The 18,546-nt window shown below is 42.8% G+C and overlaps 1 protein-coding gene and 1 non-coding gene across 2 annotated transcripts; both read left to right on the top strand.

Moving 5' to 3' along the window:
- Positions 1-232: 232 nt before the first annotated feature.
- LOC122054343 lies at positions 233-338 on the top strand. Its single transcript, XR_006132669.1, has one exon. It is a non-coding gene; the product is annotated as a small nucleolar RNA R71 (small nucleolar RNA).
- Positions 339-16,086: 15,748 nt separating this feature from the next.
- LOC122050731 lies at positions 16,087-16,533 on the top strand. Its single transcript, XM_042611615.1, has one exon. The coding sequence runs from the start codon at positions 16,087-16,089 to the stop codon at positions 16,531-16,533; it is 447 nt and encodes a 148-aa protein (XP_042467549.1).
- Positions 16,534-18,546: the final 2,013 nt, after the last annotated feature.

The raw sequence follows: 18,546 nt of genomic DNA on the forward strand, positions 1-18,546 counted from the left end.
TGTTTAACATGCTCTCTTACATTTATGGCTTGCACTTCTTAAAATATCTGAGGGAAATTCCATCCAACTTTTGTTTGACCATTCATGGAGATTCAATGTCACTTGATCAATTAATGAATAAGCTTCATCTACACTTTTATCCATAAAAGAACCTCCAGCTGATGAATCCAATAAACTCTTGTCTGAGAAAGAAATTCCCCCATAGAATATGTGTAAAATCAACCATTTTTCAAAACCATGATGAGGGCACTGTCTTTGAAGACTCTTGAATCTATCTCATGCTTCAAATAATGATTCTCCATATACTTGAGCAAAATTTGTTATGCAATTCCTCATATACACTGTTCTACTTAGAGGAAAAAAATGATTTAGAAATTGCTTCTCCAATTGTTCTCAACTTGTGATGCTTTAAGGACAGAGAGAATATAGCCAAGTCCTTGCTTTATCCTTGATACTGAAAGGAAATGGCATCAATCGAATTCAGTGAAGAATGCATGTTCAAGGCCAAATCTATGAGCGTAGCAATGGGAGAAGACACCTTACTTGAACCCCACACGGCCCTGCCACGGGGGGTTGCCCAGGCCGTGTAGAGTTCCTTGGCTGTGTGGATGTAGCAGAGATGGAAGTTGCCATGGCCGTGTGAACCTCACACGGCCGTGTCAAGATTTGAAGCCAAATGGAGCCATGGACATGTACACCACACGGCCATGTGAGATTTCCAGAGACCAGGAAGGCCCTGGTCGTGTACATCACACGACCATTCAGGGTTTCCAGTGAGCAAAAGGGTCCTGGTCGTGTACACCACACGACCGTACCAGGTTTCCAGAGGCAGAGGCAGTGGAGGCCGTTTAGATCTACACGGTCGTGTAAGGAGAGCATTGGTAGAAGCAAGCCATGGTCGTGTACCACACACGGCCGTGTAAGGTTGACAGAGAGGAGAATGTGCAGGGCTGTGTTCACCTCACACGAGCGTGCCACGGGGCCGTGTGGCGCCCAAACCCCTCTATTTAAACCCATCTTCAAGATTTAAAAGGGGATCTTCTCCCCTTTGGGAGATAGCAAGATTTGGGTGTTTCCTTCCATTCTTAGAGGGATTTCTAGGCGATCAAAAGGGAGATCTTCAACGGATTCGACTTCGGGAGCGTGGATTTGATCCGAAGACCAAGCTTCATCATAGATAAGTTTTCTTTCTCTCCTCTTCTTGGATTGGGGATCAAAGAAATGCTTGTAATCTTTATGTTTTAGGATTTCTCTCTTCGATTCATGGAGTAGATCTCTTTGTTTCAGACTCAGTTAGATTGACATTGATTATAACTGGAAAAGTGGAATCTGGTTCAAGAAATTCATACTTTAAGTTTGATGGTAATGGCTTAAGTTCAAGTTGAGGCGACACAATCTCTGGCACAATTGGCTCTTGCTCTATGAACTTAATTTCTTCCTCTTGAGACCCCCCCCCCCCCTCTAAATCTTCTTCATTTTTTTGCGAAATGTCATCCTCCTTATAATCACTCAAGCTTTTCTTTTCTTTTGTTGAAAATAACACATCATCAAATATTTTTGATAGAGACTCAGAACACCAGGGCAATAATACTTGAAAATTATTTTTGTCCAGAGTAATTCCTTTCTCATCATTCTCCTCTCCTTCAACCATATTAATGGTCATATCATTCTGTTCTGACCAATCATTAAAATTTGATGCAATCCTGCAAATTATCTCATAGGCTTCTTCTATGCGTTTTTCAAAAAAGAACCTCCAGAGGCTATATCTAATTGACATTTATTTGAAAAAGAGAGCCCAACATAGAATAAGTGCATGATTAACCATTTTTCGATACCATGATGCGGACATAACTGTAAGAGAGAAGAATATCTTTCCCAAGCTTGATGTAACTCTTCTCTAACAAATTGCTTAAAATTCAAGATTTGGCTTCTCAAATAAGTAGTTTTCTGTGGGGGAAAATATTTGTCCAAGAACTTCCGCTCTAACTCATCCCAAGTTTTGATACTTTGAGGTTTCAGAGAATTAAATCATCTCTTCGCAGCACCTTTTAGACTAAAAGAAAAAACCAGTAGCTGTATAATATCAAATGGGACCTCCTCATACCTCAAAGTATAGCAATATCTATAGAATTCCATAAGATGTGAATAAGGATTCTCAATCTCCATACCCCCAAACTGAGCTTGCTGAATCATTATGATAAAGGATGGTTTGATCTTAAAATTTCTTGCTTGGATTTCAGGGTGAACAATTGGCCCTAGTCCTTTTGCAGATCTTGGGGCTCCATAATCCCCTAATGACCTGAATACCATCTTTAATGTGCAAAAGTATAGAAATAGGAGATACAGAATTACATTCACCGCAGTAAAAAAGAATTGCTAAGAAATAGCAAAGTGTACAATAAAGAACGATGAAAACAGAATTCTAACAATTAGGTTTAACTATACTAATGATAAGAAAAGAAAAGTTATGTTTAGACTAACTCAATCGATAATCCCTAATGTTATAGCGAAGTCCCCGGCAACGGTGCCAAAAACTTATTACGTTTCGCAAGTTTATAGAAATGTCGCAAGTAGTATAAAAGATTATCGTATCCACAGGGACTGGAATAAGCACTAGAAATGTTTCAACACGAGTTAGCTAAACAACTAATCAATTGGTTTCCAAAAGCTAAATGTAACTAATGAAAAGTAAACATAGAAATGAAAGATCAACAAACAAGATTATGGGCTATGATAAAGGGATGTTCTAGGAGTTTTGGTTTCTTTGTAAGACTCTTCAATGTAAATGATCTACCAAATCCTATTTCTTAATTGTCCAATATTTGTAGAAGATTGCCAGTTCTCTCTTACAATAGACAATCGACCTAGGACTAAAATCTATACCTAAATATGATCAATTAGATATAAACTTATGTTGTCCTTACACGGGCATGTTCCTGTCATGAATATCCCTCGGATAATCAACATAAAGATCATTACTTCTCAACCCATAAGATATAAAGATTAATTCCCTAAATCTATCCTACCCTCTTGAATTATCCTATTTTCCCCTAAAGCTTATCCCTCAAACGTCCTTACACGGGCTTGCACCTTTAGCGTGCTTCCCTCGGAAAATCGAGTGGGAGATAATCTGTACAAGATCCATAGGACATTCAAACAATCAATCTATAATGAGAATTAGGTCTACATCACAACAATTTATTCAAGATTAAATTGATACAAATAAGACAATATCATATAAACAAAGAAATGGAAAATCAACAAGAGTTTACATCAATTCATCGTACAAATACTCCCTCATCCTAGAACAAAGAGATCTACTCCATGAATCAAAGAGAGAAATATGAAAATATAAAGATTACAAGCATTTCTTTGATCCCCAGTTCAAGAAGAGGAGAGAAAGAAAACTTATCTATGATGAAGCTTGGTCTTCGGATCCAATCCACGCTCTCGAAGTCGAATCCGTTGAAGATCTCCCTTTTGATCGCCTAAAAATCCCTCTAAGAATTGAAGGAAATGCCCAAATCTTGTTATCTCCCAAAGGGGAGAAGATCTCCTTTCAAATCTTGAAGAAGGGTTTAAATAGAGGAGGGGTTTGGGTGCCACACAGCCCCGTGGCACGGCCGTGTGAGGTTCACACGACCCTGCCCACTCTCCTCTCTGTCAACCTTACATGGTCGTGTGTGGTACACGACCGTGGCTTGCTTCTGCCAATGCTCTCCTTACACGGCCATGTAGATCTACACGGCCTGCACTGCCTCCGCCTCTGGAAACCTGGCACGACCGTGTGGTGTACACGGCCAGGACCCTTTTGCTCACTGGAAACCCTGCACGACCATGTGATGTACACGGCCAGGGCCTTCCTGGTCTCTGGAAATCTCACATGGTCGTGTGGTGTACATGGCCATGGCTCCATTTGGCTTCAAATCTTGACACGGGCGTGTGAGGTTCACACGGCCATGGCAACTTCCATCTCTGTTGCATCCATACGGCCAAGGAACTCCACACGGCCTAGGCAACCCCCCATGGCAGGGCCGTGTGGGGTTCAAGTAAGGTGTCTTCTCCCATTGCTTCGCTCACAGATTTGGCCTTGAACATGCATTCTTCACCGAATTCGACTCATGTGTACAAAAAATGTACAAAAGTATATCTCCGAACAAAAAGAGTAAATATGCTAAAAGGAAAGCTGGAGATACGAAAATGTATAGATCAAGCATGCTAAAAGTATGTGAATGTGTGTCAAAACATGCATAAAATAGTATATAATCTACGCACATCAGTATTCTTATTTTTCAGGAAATTTACCCCTCCCCTCTTGTTGGCCCCGCTGCACCAACAGAAACCATAAAGAGGAGTCACCATGGGTTGAAGCTTGCTCGGATCTATCTACAGTTGGTCAAAAGCTTTTTTTGAAGATAATATTAACAGAACTACCAGTATCAATGAAAGTACGATAAATATTATAATTAGCTATGATAGCTTTGATTATTAGCGCATCATTATGGGGTACTTCTACCTCCTCTAGGTCTTTAGGACCAAAACTAATCTCCGGTCCTGTTGCCTTTTCTGCACTGCACCCCATGGCATGTATTTATAACCGTCGAGCATGCGACTTTCTCGCCCTCTTTGAGTCACCATCTGTAGGGCTGCCCGTGATCATATTTATAATGTCTCGGGTGGCATTACTCCGATTCTCCTCCTACCGAGCGGTTGTCATCTGGGGCTGTGTTGGTTGGGGTGCTCGAGATGGCTCGCCCGGTACTTGCAATGCTCCCTGTTGTGGCTCAGCCGGCCGATATTCCTGCTTGAGCAGGCTATTTTGCCTTTGATAGGGTTGCTGATTGGGAGATCATTGGCGATATCAACCATTATTTGCCCGTTGGTTCTTCAAGGAAAAACAATTTTCAGTATAGTGAGTACCTGATATATGGTAGGTACACTACCTCCTTGGAATTTCCTGTGTCATCTGCACGTGTTGTACTGCTTGGGGCCTATGCTCAAGCTGGCGGTGTGGCAGAGGAACCATACGAGGTCCTCTAGGTGGATGAACAGAAGCTGTGGATCTGTCATTAATCGGAACCGAAATAGGTACCACATTCTCTTTCTTACGAGCAGCTTGGGCTTCTTCCACATTGATGAATTCAGTAGCTTGCTCAATTAACAAAACAAAGTTGGTTGGAGGGTTACGTACCAGATCCTTAAAGAAATCATTATCATTAAGCCCTTGAGAAAAGACACTTACCAAAATTTCAATAGTGGCATTAGGGACATCGATAGCCACTTGATTAAATCTTTTAATATAGGCCCTGATGCTTTCCTTAGGCCCCTGTTTAATGAAAAAAAAGACTCCAAGGAGTTTTGTAATACCTCATATTGCTGGAAAAATGATGAAGGAATACTTTACAGAAATCCTTGAAACATTTGATAGAATTCTATGACAATCTCTTAAACCATCTTTGAGCTGCTCCTCCTAGAGTAGTAAGAAACATTCTACATTTCACCCCATTAGTAAATTGCTGTAAAAGAGCGGTACTCTCAAATTTAAAGAGATAATCCTCAGGGTTAGTAGTTCTAGAGTAGTCTCCAATGTTCAGATTCTGATAATGTTTGGGCAATGGATCGTCAAGAACTCTCTGGGAAAACGGTGTAACAATTCTTTCAGGGGAACTATCACTGGTCACCACCTTCCCTTTACGCTTTTCCTTCATGGGTGCTTCATCAAAGGATTCTTGAAACACCAGCTTTCATCCTCCTTGCTCCATCGGAGTACGAAAAAATGATTGAGGATGTCGAGTGGGAGAAACAGGAGCAGGAGTTATGTAAGCAACATCCTCTTCTTCCATACCTCTATTTTTTCAGTGATCCGTAATTCAAATAGCTGGATTTATTGCTACTGGTAGAGTACCTCCAGTGTTCACTTGCTATTGTTGCTGCAACGCCTTTTGGACCTTGGAGCTGATGAGCAACTCCCAATCTTCTTGAGTCAGAGTAATGGTATTGGGTTTTCCAGCGTCCTCCATCACGAAGTCTCAGATTCAGGTGAGAGTTCCCACAGACAGCGTCAAATTTGATCCTGTCTTATATTGGCGGGATGAAGCGCTGGGACAGTGGATGACTGATAACTCCATGAAGATGATAATGAGGTGGTATAAAAAGGGGAATCCTCTCCATTGGCCAGGTATGCGAACTTACGCAAACATACACATCAAACCCTAATTCCACAATTCAGTTTCTTCTTCTTCTCGCTGGAGATTGACTTGAGTGTCAAAGGGCCTAGCTAGGAATTCCCACCCCGGTCTTATGTCACTAACGCTTTGTTGGTTGGTCTCGTGATGCGCATGGATCTTTTATTGGGATTCTGGTTGAACCCATTTTTTAAAAATAATAAAACAAAACAATAGTGAAATAACGGTAAAACATAACTGTAGTAAAACAACAGTGTTGGATTGTGAGGGGGAGGGGGGGGGGGGTGGAGGTAAATCACGTTCGTTGAAAATTGTGAGTTAAACGAAGTTACACAGCGGAAAGATTAAAGAAAAATAACATACAAGGGAAACTCAATCGATTTTACTTGGTTCGAAACCTTCAGCAACTCCTACTCCAAGACCCAAGTCTCACAAATCTATTGATGGGCAATCTACTAAAATACCTCTTCCAGAAATAGGAGATGAGGGGATCGAGTACAAAGAAAAGTCGGAACAAGTGCAACACACTACACTTGTCCTTTTGCAATAATTAAGTACAAAAATTAATTTTACCAAACACTTTTTCGGAGACGGTCGACTCAAGCTTGGTGTTTGGATGGCTTCTCAATGGTAGACGGGTGTAGCAGCGTCATAGCAGAGTTGCAGCAGGAAGCCAAAGCGATCGAAATCTCAATCGGACACATAAAACCTTGTATATAAGTTGTATTGTGAACTAGGTCGAGATGACCTTATAAAGGGTGTGGAAGGCACCTTCCATAGCCCTGAAAGTGCCTCCAACCTAAGAAATCTGATCCCAAATAGCCCGGTCCTTATCTTCGATGAAGTCTAAATTTTATCCTATGGAAGGTGCCTTCCATGAACAGTGCGAAGGTGCATCCACTACTTGAAGGCGCCTCGGGCACTCTTCACCCGATGCCTTTTGTGTTCCTTTCTCCCTACAAAAAATGTTAGTCCAATAACCTGCAAGACAAGTGTTAGCACAATAATAATGAGTAATAATTAGACTCTGTCTTCTCGAGATTAGGATCTAGTTGAGGTCTCAATTTAGGGATCCAAAATAGACCTAAACTGAACCGATGCCTATTTCAACTAGGACGCTTCCTCATCGAGTCACTCTCCTCTAGTAACTTACCTTCACTTACCATCTTATAGTGGGTTGACTACCCTCTTTACCCACCAGTTCTTCATGTAGTTGTCAGGTCCGCAGACCCAACTAGACTTTTGTAGCTATCAGGTCCCGTGGACCCAGCTGGACTTCCTACTAGATATTAGGTTGGTCATTTAACCTATCTGATATTTGTACCAAATATCAAATCCCGCGGACCTAGCTAGATTTCAGTCTGGTGTCAAGTCCTCCAGACTCGTCAACTCTTGCACACTTAGTTAAGCAATTAGATCACAACAACACCTAATTTAACTTACTTATCATTCATCAAAACCTGAGTTAGACCATTAGTGTAAACTGCACCAACAAGCAGTAATAGTAAGCAGAAGAGCAAAAACAAGTAGTAGTGATACACAGAATAGAGTAAAACAATAGTAATAATAAGAAGAATAGTAGTAACAAGTAATAGACCAGTAAATATAGTAATAGAACAATTCTTTTTTTACATGAGTCCAAGGAGTGGTTGTTTTACTTTGAGGAGGGACTTGGTCAAGTGAGAAAATACTTTGATATTCTTATCTTTTTCTTTTCTTGTTTATTTTCCAAGGAGCCTCACCTGTTCAAGACTTCACCGTTGAACCATTGTCCCAACTTATGCATAAGACTTAAAGTAGGAAACCCTTCTTATTTAACTTGCACAAGTCTTATAGGTTCTTCTTTAGGTTATTCCTGATATAGTTAGTATTCACTGATTGGTTATTAAGAAAGGACTGAGGAAGACAAATAAGAAAATATAGACGGAAATATTAGAGTATAGTCCTTCCTGACCAAGTTAGGGAGTTTTCAGTTCATTATAAAAAAAATTGATTTTTATTTAATATAGAATTTTTATAGGAAGATGAAATTTTACGGACAGAAATTTAGAGCAAAATTTACGAAGGTTTATATATTACATATTTTTATAAGGAGTACATAGAGAAAACTTACAAAGACAACTGAGCACACTTGAGAACTTACTGAGAAGGAACACTTGCGATGGAGATTGGAGAGGTTGGGAGATGCCCTTAAGCTGAAAGGGTAGTGGCTTTTTATAGGCGTAAGAGGAGCAGATTGCTTAGGAAGGAAGGAAAGAGAGAATGCATGCTGGAAAAGGGAGTTTGTCAATAGAGTATTAAGGAGAGACAGGTGGTAAGAGAGAGGAGAGGGGTCTGGCTAGAAAGTATGTAGAAGAGAAAAGTGGTAGTCAAAAAATGTCATGGCTGACGTTTTGGCTGAGTGGAGGTACTGTAGTACTTTTAGTGGGGGTTAAGTTGTGGTTTTGGTGGAGAAAATTGTCATGGCTGACATTTAGGGAAAGTTTAGTGGAGTTACTATTGGAATGACGTTTAGTGGAGTTTCTGCTGTAATGGAAATGAGTTACTATGTAACTGTGATTATTAGGTTGTTTTAGGATACCATCATGTTATCCATATTAATTTCTCCCATGAAATCTAAAGGAGTCTGAGAGCTGCTAGCTATATCTGATTTTTTTTTTTTTTTTTGATAAAAGGTAAATTATCGTATAGATGGAGCGAAAGGAACGTACAGCAACCTATGGCGCATAGGTCCTCATTCGTCATATCCGGACCAATGCCATATCGGAATGAAAAATCCATAAGGCCGCTAAATGATACAATGCCGCACAAGGCTAGGCATTGGTATCACCACACTAGGTTGATGTACACAGACATCAACCGCCATCACATGTACACAGGATCTCGGGCACAAACCCAACCAGACAACCATACAAACAAGCAATACTCCCACTAATGACTGTATCAACATAGCCTCCACTGTGTCGTTTGTGACTCACCATCTCCGCAAGCAGATGCCGGCCAACCTCCACGTCCGAGACACAAAACTAACCTAGCAGCTCCTCACATGACACCGCGATGAGCAGTTGCCACTGAATCCAATGTGCCCTCAACCCCTTCCTCACAAATGTCGCTGGAATCTTCAAAAATCTGCTGGTCACCGAAAGAAACTGCTGTCGGCAATACTCTGTGAAAACATGCCTTCCTACCAGCCAATAAGCACCATGGCAGCAATAAACCATTGCCCTTCACTCCCGGTCTCCGCAACCACAGCGGGACATCCGGTGAACTGGTCGGCAGGCGCTCTCTGTGATGTACACCAAGAAACAACTACTTGCAATCGTCGGCACAATCCTTGCTACCGCCGGCGACTTCGTAACGAAGGGTGCTCCTCACTGTTCACCTTATCACTGCTGGTCATCTTGATCCCTAGCTCCCAGAACATCAGCCAGTATTCCTTGCATCCGTATCAAGCCACGTCTCCAACAGCAGTGATTGCATTCTGTGCAAGGGCAATAGCATAGGGAAATGCTGAAGTTGAACTACAGTACCTTGGACAAGAGTCATGCTTTGGGTTGCCTCCGTGTCAACTGTGTTCTGAATTTGGATTCAAAATTGGTTGCCATGTCAGCACTGAAGTCAAATTGAATTCGAATTTGAAGCAGCAACGTGTCTTCTCAGCCCGCGTTTGAATTCAAAATGTTCAGTACCGTGTCAGCTGCAGCAGGTGAAGAAATTTGACTTTGCAAGTGCCGTGCTTGATTTGAAGACCCTTTGAATTTGAATGCCAGCTGTTGATGGATTAAAATTTGAATCTGACATTTCAACTTCAATTTGAATTTTGAAAGTTGCTGCAGCGCTGGAATTGGCTTTCGGCGGTGACGTACAACGTTTGGACTACTCTCTGCATTGCCGTGATTTGAAATTCAAATTTCAAAATTCGAATTGCCCTCCACGTACCTGCTGGTCACTGGACCGAAGCAAACAGCAGCTTCCCTTCCCCAAGACTTCACCGGAGAAAGACTCCAAGATTTGCTGGTCATCGCAAATAGCTCCTGCCGCCGGAGATTTTATGATCCCTACTGATCATGGAGCACCATGGCGGACAAAACCACTGCTCATCATCCATCCTCTGTGGAATGGTCAGCAGGTACTGTGAAAGAGTTCCGTTGACAAACAGCCACCTACGATCGTCGGCACAACCTTTGTAGCACTCCCGCTGATCCGTGAGGAAGGAGCACTCATCCCCTTGTTGAGTTCACAGCCCATTCATCAATTTCCAGCAACTGAACAGCTTTGTAGCTTGCCTCGACGTCAAGACGAGTCCTCCGATCATGCTCCAAGATGACTCCGGTTGGTGGTGGTGTGGGGCGGTAGTGTCCTTGCACGACCGGAGGAGGCCGGACCCAAGAACCTCCCCCTCCTTTGCATCGGTGAAGAGACTGATGTGCACAAATATTATGATCTTTTACGGATATTTTAGTGTACATTCATGTACTTTATTCATATATATTCGTTGTATGATTGTCTCTTTCATCTTATATTCAATATATATATTCTTTTGTTCGAATATTTGCTTTTTGCTTGGTTTTGTGTTGACAAGGACGACTTCCGGAGCAAAAAAAGGACGATTATCTACGCACTGAAACAAGCTAAAGAACACGGCCGTGCACCCTTGCACGGCCGTGCGGCCAAGGCAGAGGCGAAACAGCGCATGGTCGTGCACCCTTGCACGGCTGTGCGGCCAAGGCAGAGGTGAAGCAGCGCATGGCCGTGCACCCTTACACGACCGTGCGGCTAATGCAGAGACAAAACAGCACACGACCGTGCATCCTTTGATGTGCGTAGATTATATATTCTTTTATGCATGTTTTAACGCACATTTACATACTTTGAGCATGTTTGATCTATGCATTTTCGTACTTCCAGCTTTCCTTTTAAAATATTTACCCTTTTTATTCACAGATATGCTTTTATGCATTTTCTGTACATAGGAGTCGAATTTGGTGAAGATTTCATGTTCAAGGCCAAATCTGTGAGCAAAGCAAGGGAAGAAGTTACTTTACCTGAACCACACACTACCCTGCCATGGGGGGTTGCCTAGGCCGTGTGGAGATCACAGGCCATATGACTACAGTAGGAAGAGAAGTGGTCATGGCCGTGTGAACCTCACACAGCCGTGCCAGAATTTGAAGAACCCAGAGCTAAAGAGGAACATGGCTGTGTAACCTTACACGGTTGTGTAAAGTTTCCAGTGGCCAAGAAGACACTGGCCGTGTGCACCACACGACCGTGCCAAGTTTTGAAGCCAAGGAAGCCTAGGCCGTGTGCACCACACGACCATGTAAGTTTTTCAGAGATCAGAGAAGCCTTGACTGTATGCACCACACGACCGTGTGAAGTTCTCAGTGGCAGAGAAGGAAGCAGGTCGTGTGCACCACACGGTCATGCCAGGTTTCTAGAGACGAATACAGCTCAGGCCGTGTAGATCTACACGGCCATGTAAAGGGGTCATGGTAGATGCTTGCCACGACCGTGTCTCACACATGGCCGTGTAAGGTTGGCAAAGAGGAGAGTGGGCAGGGCCGTGTGAACCTCACACGGCCATGGCACGAGGCCGCGTGGCACCCAAACCTCTCCTCTATATAAAGCCTTCTTCAAGATTTGAAAGGGGATCTTCTCCCCTTTGGGAGAGAGCAAGATCTGGGTGTTTCCTTCCAAGCTTAGGAGGATTTCTGGGCGATCTAAAGGAAGATCTTCAACGGATTCGACTCCGGGAGCGTGGATTGGATCCGAAGACCAAGTTTCATCATAGATAAGTTTTCTTTCTCTCCTCTTCTTAGATTGGGGATCAAAGAAATGCTTGTAATATTTATGTTTTCGGATTTCTCTCTTCGATTCATGGAGTAGATCTCTTTGTTCTAGGATGGAGGAAGTATTTGTACGATGAATTGATGTAAACTCTTGTGGATTTGCCATTTTCTTGTTTCTATGATATTGTCTTGTTTGTATCAATTAAATCTTGAATGAATTGTTGTGAAGTGGACTTAATTCTCATTCTAGATTGATTGTTTGAATGTCCTATGGATCTTGTAGAGAATATATCCCACTTGATTTTCCGAGGGAAGCACGCAAAAGGTGCAAGCCCGTATAAGGACGTTTGAGAGATAAGCTTTAGGGGAAAATAGGATAATTCAAGAGGGTAGGATAGATTTAGGGATTAATCTTTATACCTTATGGGTTGAGAAGTAATGATCGTTGTGTTGATTATCTGAGGGATCTTCGTGACAGGAACATGCCCGTGTAAGGACAACATAAGTTCATATCTAATTGATCACATTTAGGTATAGATTTCAATCCTAGGCCGGTTGTCTATTGCAAGAGAGAACTGGCAACCTTCTACAAATGTTGGACAATTGAAAAAAATGATTTGGTAGATCATTTACATTGAGGAGTTTTACAAAGAAACCAAAACTCCTAGAACATCTCTTTATCATAGCCCATAATCTTGTTTGTTGATCTTTCATTTCTATGCTACTTTTCATTAGTTATATTTAGCCTTTGAAACTTGATTGATTAGTTATTTAGCTAACTCGTGTTGAAACATTTCTAATGCTTATTCCAGTCCCTGTGGATACGATAATCTTTTATATTACTTGCGACATTTCCGTACACTTGCGGAACGGTAACACCCTTGCACGGCCGTGCCACCCCAGACCGAGACAAGGAAAAGCTAGGTCGTGCCTCTTGCACGGCCGTGCCTCAGGGAACAGAGGCCAGAGACCACACAGCCGTGCGACCATGCATGGTCGTGCAGCCACACCAGAACCGGAGAAGGGCACGACCGTGCCACCCTTACATGGCCGTGCCGCGGCGGCCAAACCCTAGGCTATATAAGGGTTTTAACCTTTTTTGCCGAGGGGGAGGCGAGCCATCAGGAGGGGATTCGCGTTGGAGCCATTCTACGTTGTCTCGAAGCCCCGTCCAATGATTTTCCACGACTACATCGACTCCAAAAGCAGAGAATCAGATTCGAAGGTCACTCGTCATCATCGGATAAGCATACATTTTCTTCCTCTCTCTATCTAAAGATTATATGGCTATCTATATTATGTCTTTGGGCGTTGATCTGATACTTATGAAGTAGATCCTCTGTTCTAGGAGTAGGGAGTAGTTGAGGATTGGTTTGATGTAAAACTCGTATTTTGCTTATTCACGTTGGTTGATCTTTCATGCCTTGTTTCAATTGCTTAAAGTTTGATTGTGTAGAACTTGTTGACCTCGCATAGGAATTGTCCCTGGATCATACACCCGAGGGGCCCTAGTGACAGGGGTAATCCATTTACAGACATCTAGGGCACTCCCTTGAAAGGAGAGACAAATTCTCCTCAAGGAAACGAAAGACCGAACTAATCTCCTAACCGATATTCTTAACTTACCAATTAGAGTTGTTTCCTCTAGATACTCCGAGGCGCCCTAGTGACAGGGTTAAACCGTAACAGGCTTTCTTAGGGATCTTCTTCCTCTTGGTGTTAAAGTACAGCGCTTTAGTTTTCAGCAACTGCATGGTAAAGGACAACGAGAGTAGGATAAATCTTGATACATCAATACCACCACAATGAAACCGACCTCCTGGAATACCTCGTAACCAAGAGAACACTTCGACTTTCAGCTTTTGATTCTTCTTCCCGACCTCTCTCTTTAGATTATTCAAAACCATTGGTAGCTTAGCTAACCCTAAGTGAACAATTGCTAGTGCTTATAACCAGTCCCTGTGGGATTGATATTTTATTACTGACGATGAATCCTTGCACTTACAGAATCGTAACAAGTTTTTGGCGCCCTTGCCGGGGACTGCGTCTATAACATTAGCATATTCATATTGGATTAGACTAGGTTTTATTTTCTTTATTTACTGCATTTTTATTTTTGTCTGTATCATTCTTTATTTTGTATTGCCATATTCCATACCTTGTTTTTGCATGCGAAGAGCTAACCTTTCAGGGCAGCTTCTTCCGTTCGATCCAGAGATTGACAGGACCTTTCTGCAGAGAAGGAATTTACAGAAGGCCTTCCAAGCTGCACAGGAACCCGCAGAAATGGCCGACAAACTGCTGAAAGATTATGCGGCACCCTATGCACGAGTGGTTCGGTCCAGCATCACCCATCACCCATTAATGCTAACAACTTTGAGATCAAGCCCGCAGTAATCCACATGGTCTAGCAAAATTAATTTGGAGGAGGACCACACGAAGACCTGAATCATCATCTAGAGCTGTTTTATGAAATCTGTGGCATAATTAAGGTGAATGGGGTTCCTCCAGAATCGGTGAGACTGCTTCTTTTCAGATTTTCTCTTAAAGACAGGGCCAAGCATTGGTTGAATTCTCTGCCAGCAGATAGCCTATCGTCTTGGGAGCAATGTGAGCAGAAATTCTTAGACAAGTTCTATCCTCCAAGCAAGACTGTCCACATGAGGAACCTGATTGCCAGCTTGAAGCAGATAGACTCAGAATCCCTATTTGAAGCCTGGGACCGATTCAAGAATATGTTGAGACAGTGCCCCATTATGGCCTTGAGAAGTGGCTGCTTCTGCACACCTTCTACAATGGAATTAATTATCACACGAATGTATCCTTGGACTCTGCGACAGGAGGAGCATTGATGAATAAGAGCCTTGATGAAGCAGAAGAGATAATAGAGAATGTGGCACATAACCACCATTAATGGGCATCTGAAAGGTCTAGCAGTGCGTTATTAGGAAATCAGATGAAGGCATCAGGAAAATTCGAGGTGGATGCATTTACACTCATGTCTGCAAAGCTGGACGCCCTGACTAAGAAATTTGAAGCAATGGGGAGCAACACCGCTAATGCTATAGTCTATGTTTGCAACATCTGCAGGAGCACGAATCACGCTCAAGACACTTGCCCCCTTGGGTCGATGCAAGCACAGATAAACCAACTTGGGCAGTGCGATGCAATAACTAGCTATAATCAGAGGAAAAATAATCCATACTCCAATACCTACAACCCTGGATGGAAAAATCACCCCAATTTCTCGTACACGAATAATCAAGATCAAGGACTGGCACATCAGAATTATCAGCCTAGGCAACAGAGCTACCAACCTGGGCAACAACCACCTTCACAACTATCCAGGATTGAAAAGATGCTTGAGGAAGCCCTCTCAGAGCAAAAGGAGATGAAGAGTGAGATCAAACAGCTGACCAGAGGCTGGAAAATTCTGAGAAGCATCAAAGATGCAAGACAGCCAGATAGCCCAGATAGCTCAGTCCATCTCAACGGCCCAGGGTACTTTTCCAGGGAAACCAGATTTAAATCCAGTAGAACATTGCAACCACATTGAGCTAAGGAGCGGACGTACCGTGGGTGGTCCCCAAAGCATTACTCAGAAGGAGCTTGACTCAGAGAAGGAGCCCTCTCTTCTAATGCCCAGTCAAATTCCAAACAGGGATGAAGAAGAGGCTACTAAAAGGGTTGAAGAAACTCTTCAAGCTACACCACAGAATCTGAAGATCCCTTTTCCTCAGAAGATTATAGAATCCCAGAGAGACGAAGAGTTCAACCGTTTTCTAAAGAAGATCAAAGAAATCTACATAGAAGTACCATTGATAGATGTACTGCACCAAATGCCGAAGTTCGCCAAATTTTTAAAGGAAATTTTATCTAACAGAAGATAGAAAGACGACTTCGAGACTGTAGCGCTGACAGAGAATTATAGCGCTGTCCTTATGGTGAGTCCTCCACCTAAGCTCCAAGATCCAGGAAGTTTCTCCATACCGTGCAAAATTGGTACTGAACTTATACCAAGAGCTTTCTGTGACTTGAGAGCCAGTGTCAGCCTACTCCCGTACTCTTTATGCAAGAAATTAAGGTTCTTGAATATTAAATTGACCACGATGGCACTGCAACTAGCTGACCATTCATGCAGGTACCTAATGGGAATAGTGGAAGATGTGCCAATTGAAGTAGGTGGATGTATAGTTCCTACAAATTTCATTATCTTGCACATGGAGGAAGATCCCAAGATACTGATCATCCTTGGAAGACCATTCCTTACCACGACTGGAGCCATCATCGATGTAAAAAATCATAAGCTATCCCTGGAGATCTGCAAGGAAAAGATTGAATTCGATCTGTCAAATTCTTCCATCTGTAACCCCTCTTCTCAGGGAAGTTCTCGCGAAATCAGCATACACAAGAAAGGGGAGTACAGTTTCCATGAGAGTTTCCCTCTAGCAAGCAGTGAGAAATACATCTGTCCTGCACGAGCGAAATTTAAGGCACAGACTGGAGCATCAACCCTAGAAGGAGGGTCGTCCTCCAACGGGTTCAACCCACACTGACTGAAATGGGGTCGAGCTAAAGACCTAAAACAAGCGCTTCTTGGGAGGTAACGCAAGGGTTTTCTTTTCATTTTTTTTGTCTCGTCATCCATTTTATTCCCTTTCATTTCTTTAAGTAGATTTAGTCAAGTAGCATTACCTATTTCATGTTCATTTTCAGGATGTGCATGTCCTCTACGAGCTGGACGTGAGCAATTCATGGGCTTGGAGGCGTCGGAGGAGCCGAAACAACGAAGGACGAGTCATTCCGAGCTAAAAGGTGGTGGTCACGCAACCTTGCACGGCCGTGCGGAGCTTGCAGTGATGCAGAAGCCACTGGTTGTGCACCCTTGCACGACCGTGTGGCTAGTACAGAGAGGAGAAGAGAGGTGGTTGTGCCATTTGGCACGGCCGTGCAGAGACTACAGAGAAGAAGAAGAGCTGGGCCGTGCCATTCGGCACGACCGTGAGAGCCCGGGCCGAGGGGAGGAAAGAAGGGGTCGTGCCATTCGGCATGGCCATGTAGTCCGATCTAACCCGGCCGTGTCTATAAGACATGGTCGTGCCCTAGCCCGTGCGGCACCACATACTTCCTCCAAGAAACCCTAGCATATACCTTCTTCTCTCCTAAAACACTCCCCATCCCCATTACACCTCATCTAACCCTAATTTCTCCCTCTAGAGTCCATTTTGCCTTAGATCTACATCTAGATCTAACACATTCCCAAGCCTCAACCTTGGAAAAAGAAGCTAATCCCCTATTCCTCCTCTCCCCTACTCCTATCCTCGTCTTCACAGAATTCTAAGCTCACCATGTCACAGATTTTGAAGAGACATCGTAGAGGGAGTGGATCTGGAGAAGGAAATGCACTAGGAGGTGACAAAGGCAAAGGGAAGGCTTCATCATCGAAAGGTAAAGGAAAGAGGGTGGCACGCGACGAAGGTAACGAAAATGAGTTTAATATTATTTTTAGAAATCATGATCAAAAAGATAGATATGATAACCTTGTCACTAGAAAAATTGTTTGCACTAAATATATGGATCCTGTCACTATGGAGGTGCTATAAATTAAGGATGATATTGATTGGATGATTAGCTTTTTAGATTGGAACGACATTATGTACTATCATGCACCGACTTACCCTCGTCTAGTCCATGAATTTTTGAATTCGCTTGATGTTAAATATTCGTCTGAAGAGGACTACATATGGGTCATAACTTTTAGGATGATGAACAAAGAAGTTCGGTGGACTTTTAGTGACTTTAATGATTGTTTTGGTTTACCTAGTGGTGGTGGGATCAGATGGAATGAATTTTGGAGGTCGATAACCAGATCAAATGACCCTTATGAACCCTCTAGAGCCAAGGCATCCCGCATGCAAAACTCGACCTTTAGATACATGCACCGAGTGATGAGTAAAATGATCTTTGGTCGAGGAGATAGTGACGGGGTGATTAAAAAGGTTGAACTGTATTCTCTTTGGGCAATGTTGAAAAAAGTTGATTTTGATTCTGGATTCTATTTCCTACAAACCTTAGTAAGGGCAGCTAGGGCATTTTCGGGGACAATTGTGTTTGGTGGATTGATTACTCCAATAGCATATAATTTGAGTTGTGAGCTTAATGGACAAGAGATTATTTATGGCAATGACAAAATCGACATCGATTCTTGTCTCGCAATGAAGATGATTTGTCGGGACGAGAATGAGTTTGCCTTTCCTAGGACCTTTGGTTTTCCTCTACCCCTTCCTTGTCCTGAGCGCACTTCAGTTCGTAACCACGCGAATTGGGTGATCACTGATCCAGTTTCCGAGGATGTTCCCCCCATTGTAAACGAGACCGAGTACCACCATGAGCCTTTATCATCAGGTTTCCCGTAGTCTTCCAGACATCCGGAATCTCCTAGGCACTCTTTTGCCTATGTCACGAGACCCTCTAGTTTTGATTTTTCTGACTTCCATACCTCCTTAGAATCCCTTCACAAGAAGCACAATGGCCAACAACAGTTGTTGGAGGGTTGCTTCAAGCTTTTT

Source organism: Zingiber officinale, chromosome 3A, assembly GCF_018446385.1.
Source record: "Zingiber officinale cultivar Zhangliang chromosome 3A, Zo_v1.1, whole genome shotgun sequence".
NCBI lineage: Eukaryota > Viridiplantae > Streptophyta > Magnoliopsida > Zingiberales > Zingiberaceae > Zingiber > Zingiber officinale.

Bases quoted from the DNA above. Each gene is read 5' to 3' on its own strand.
- LOC122050731 (XM_042611615.1), top strand. From the start codon at position 16,087: ATGGCACTGCAACTAGCTGACCATTCATGCAGGTACCTAATGGGAATA.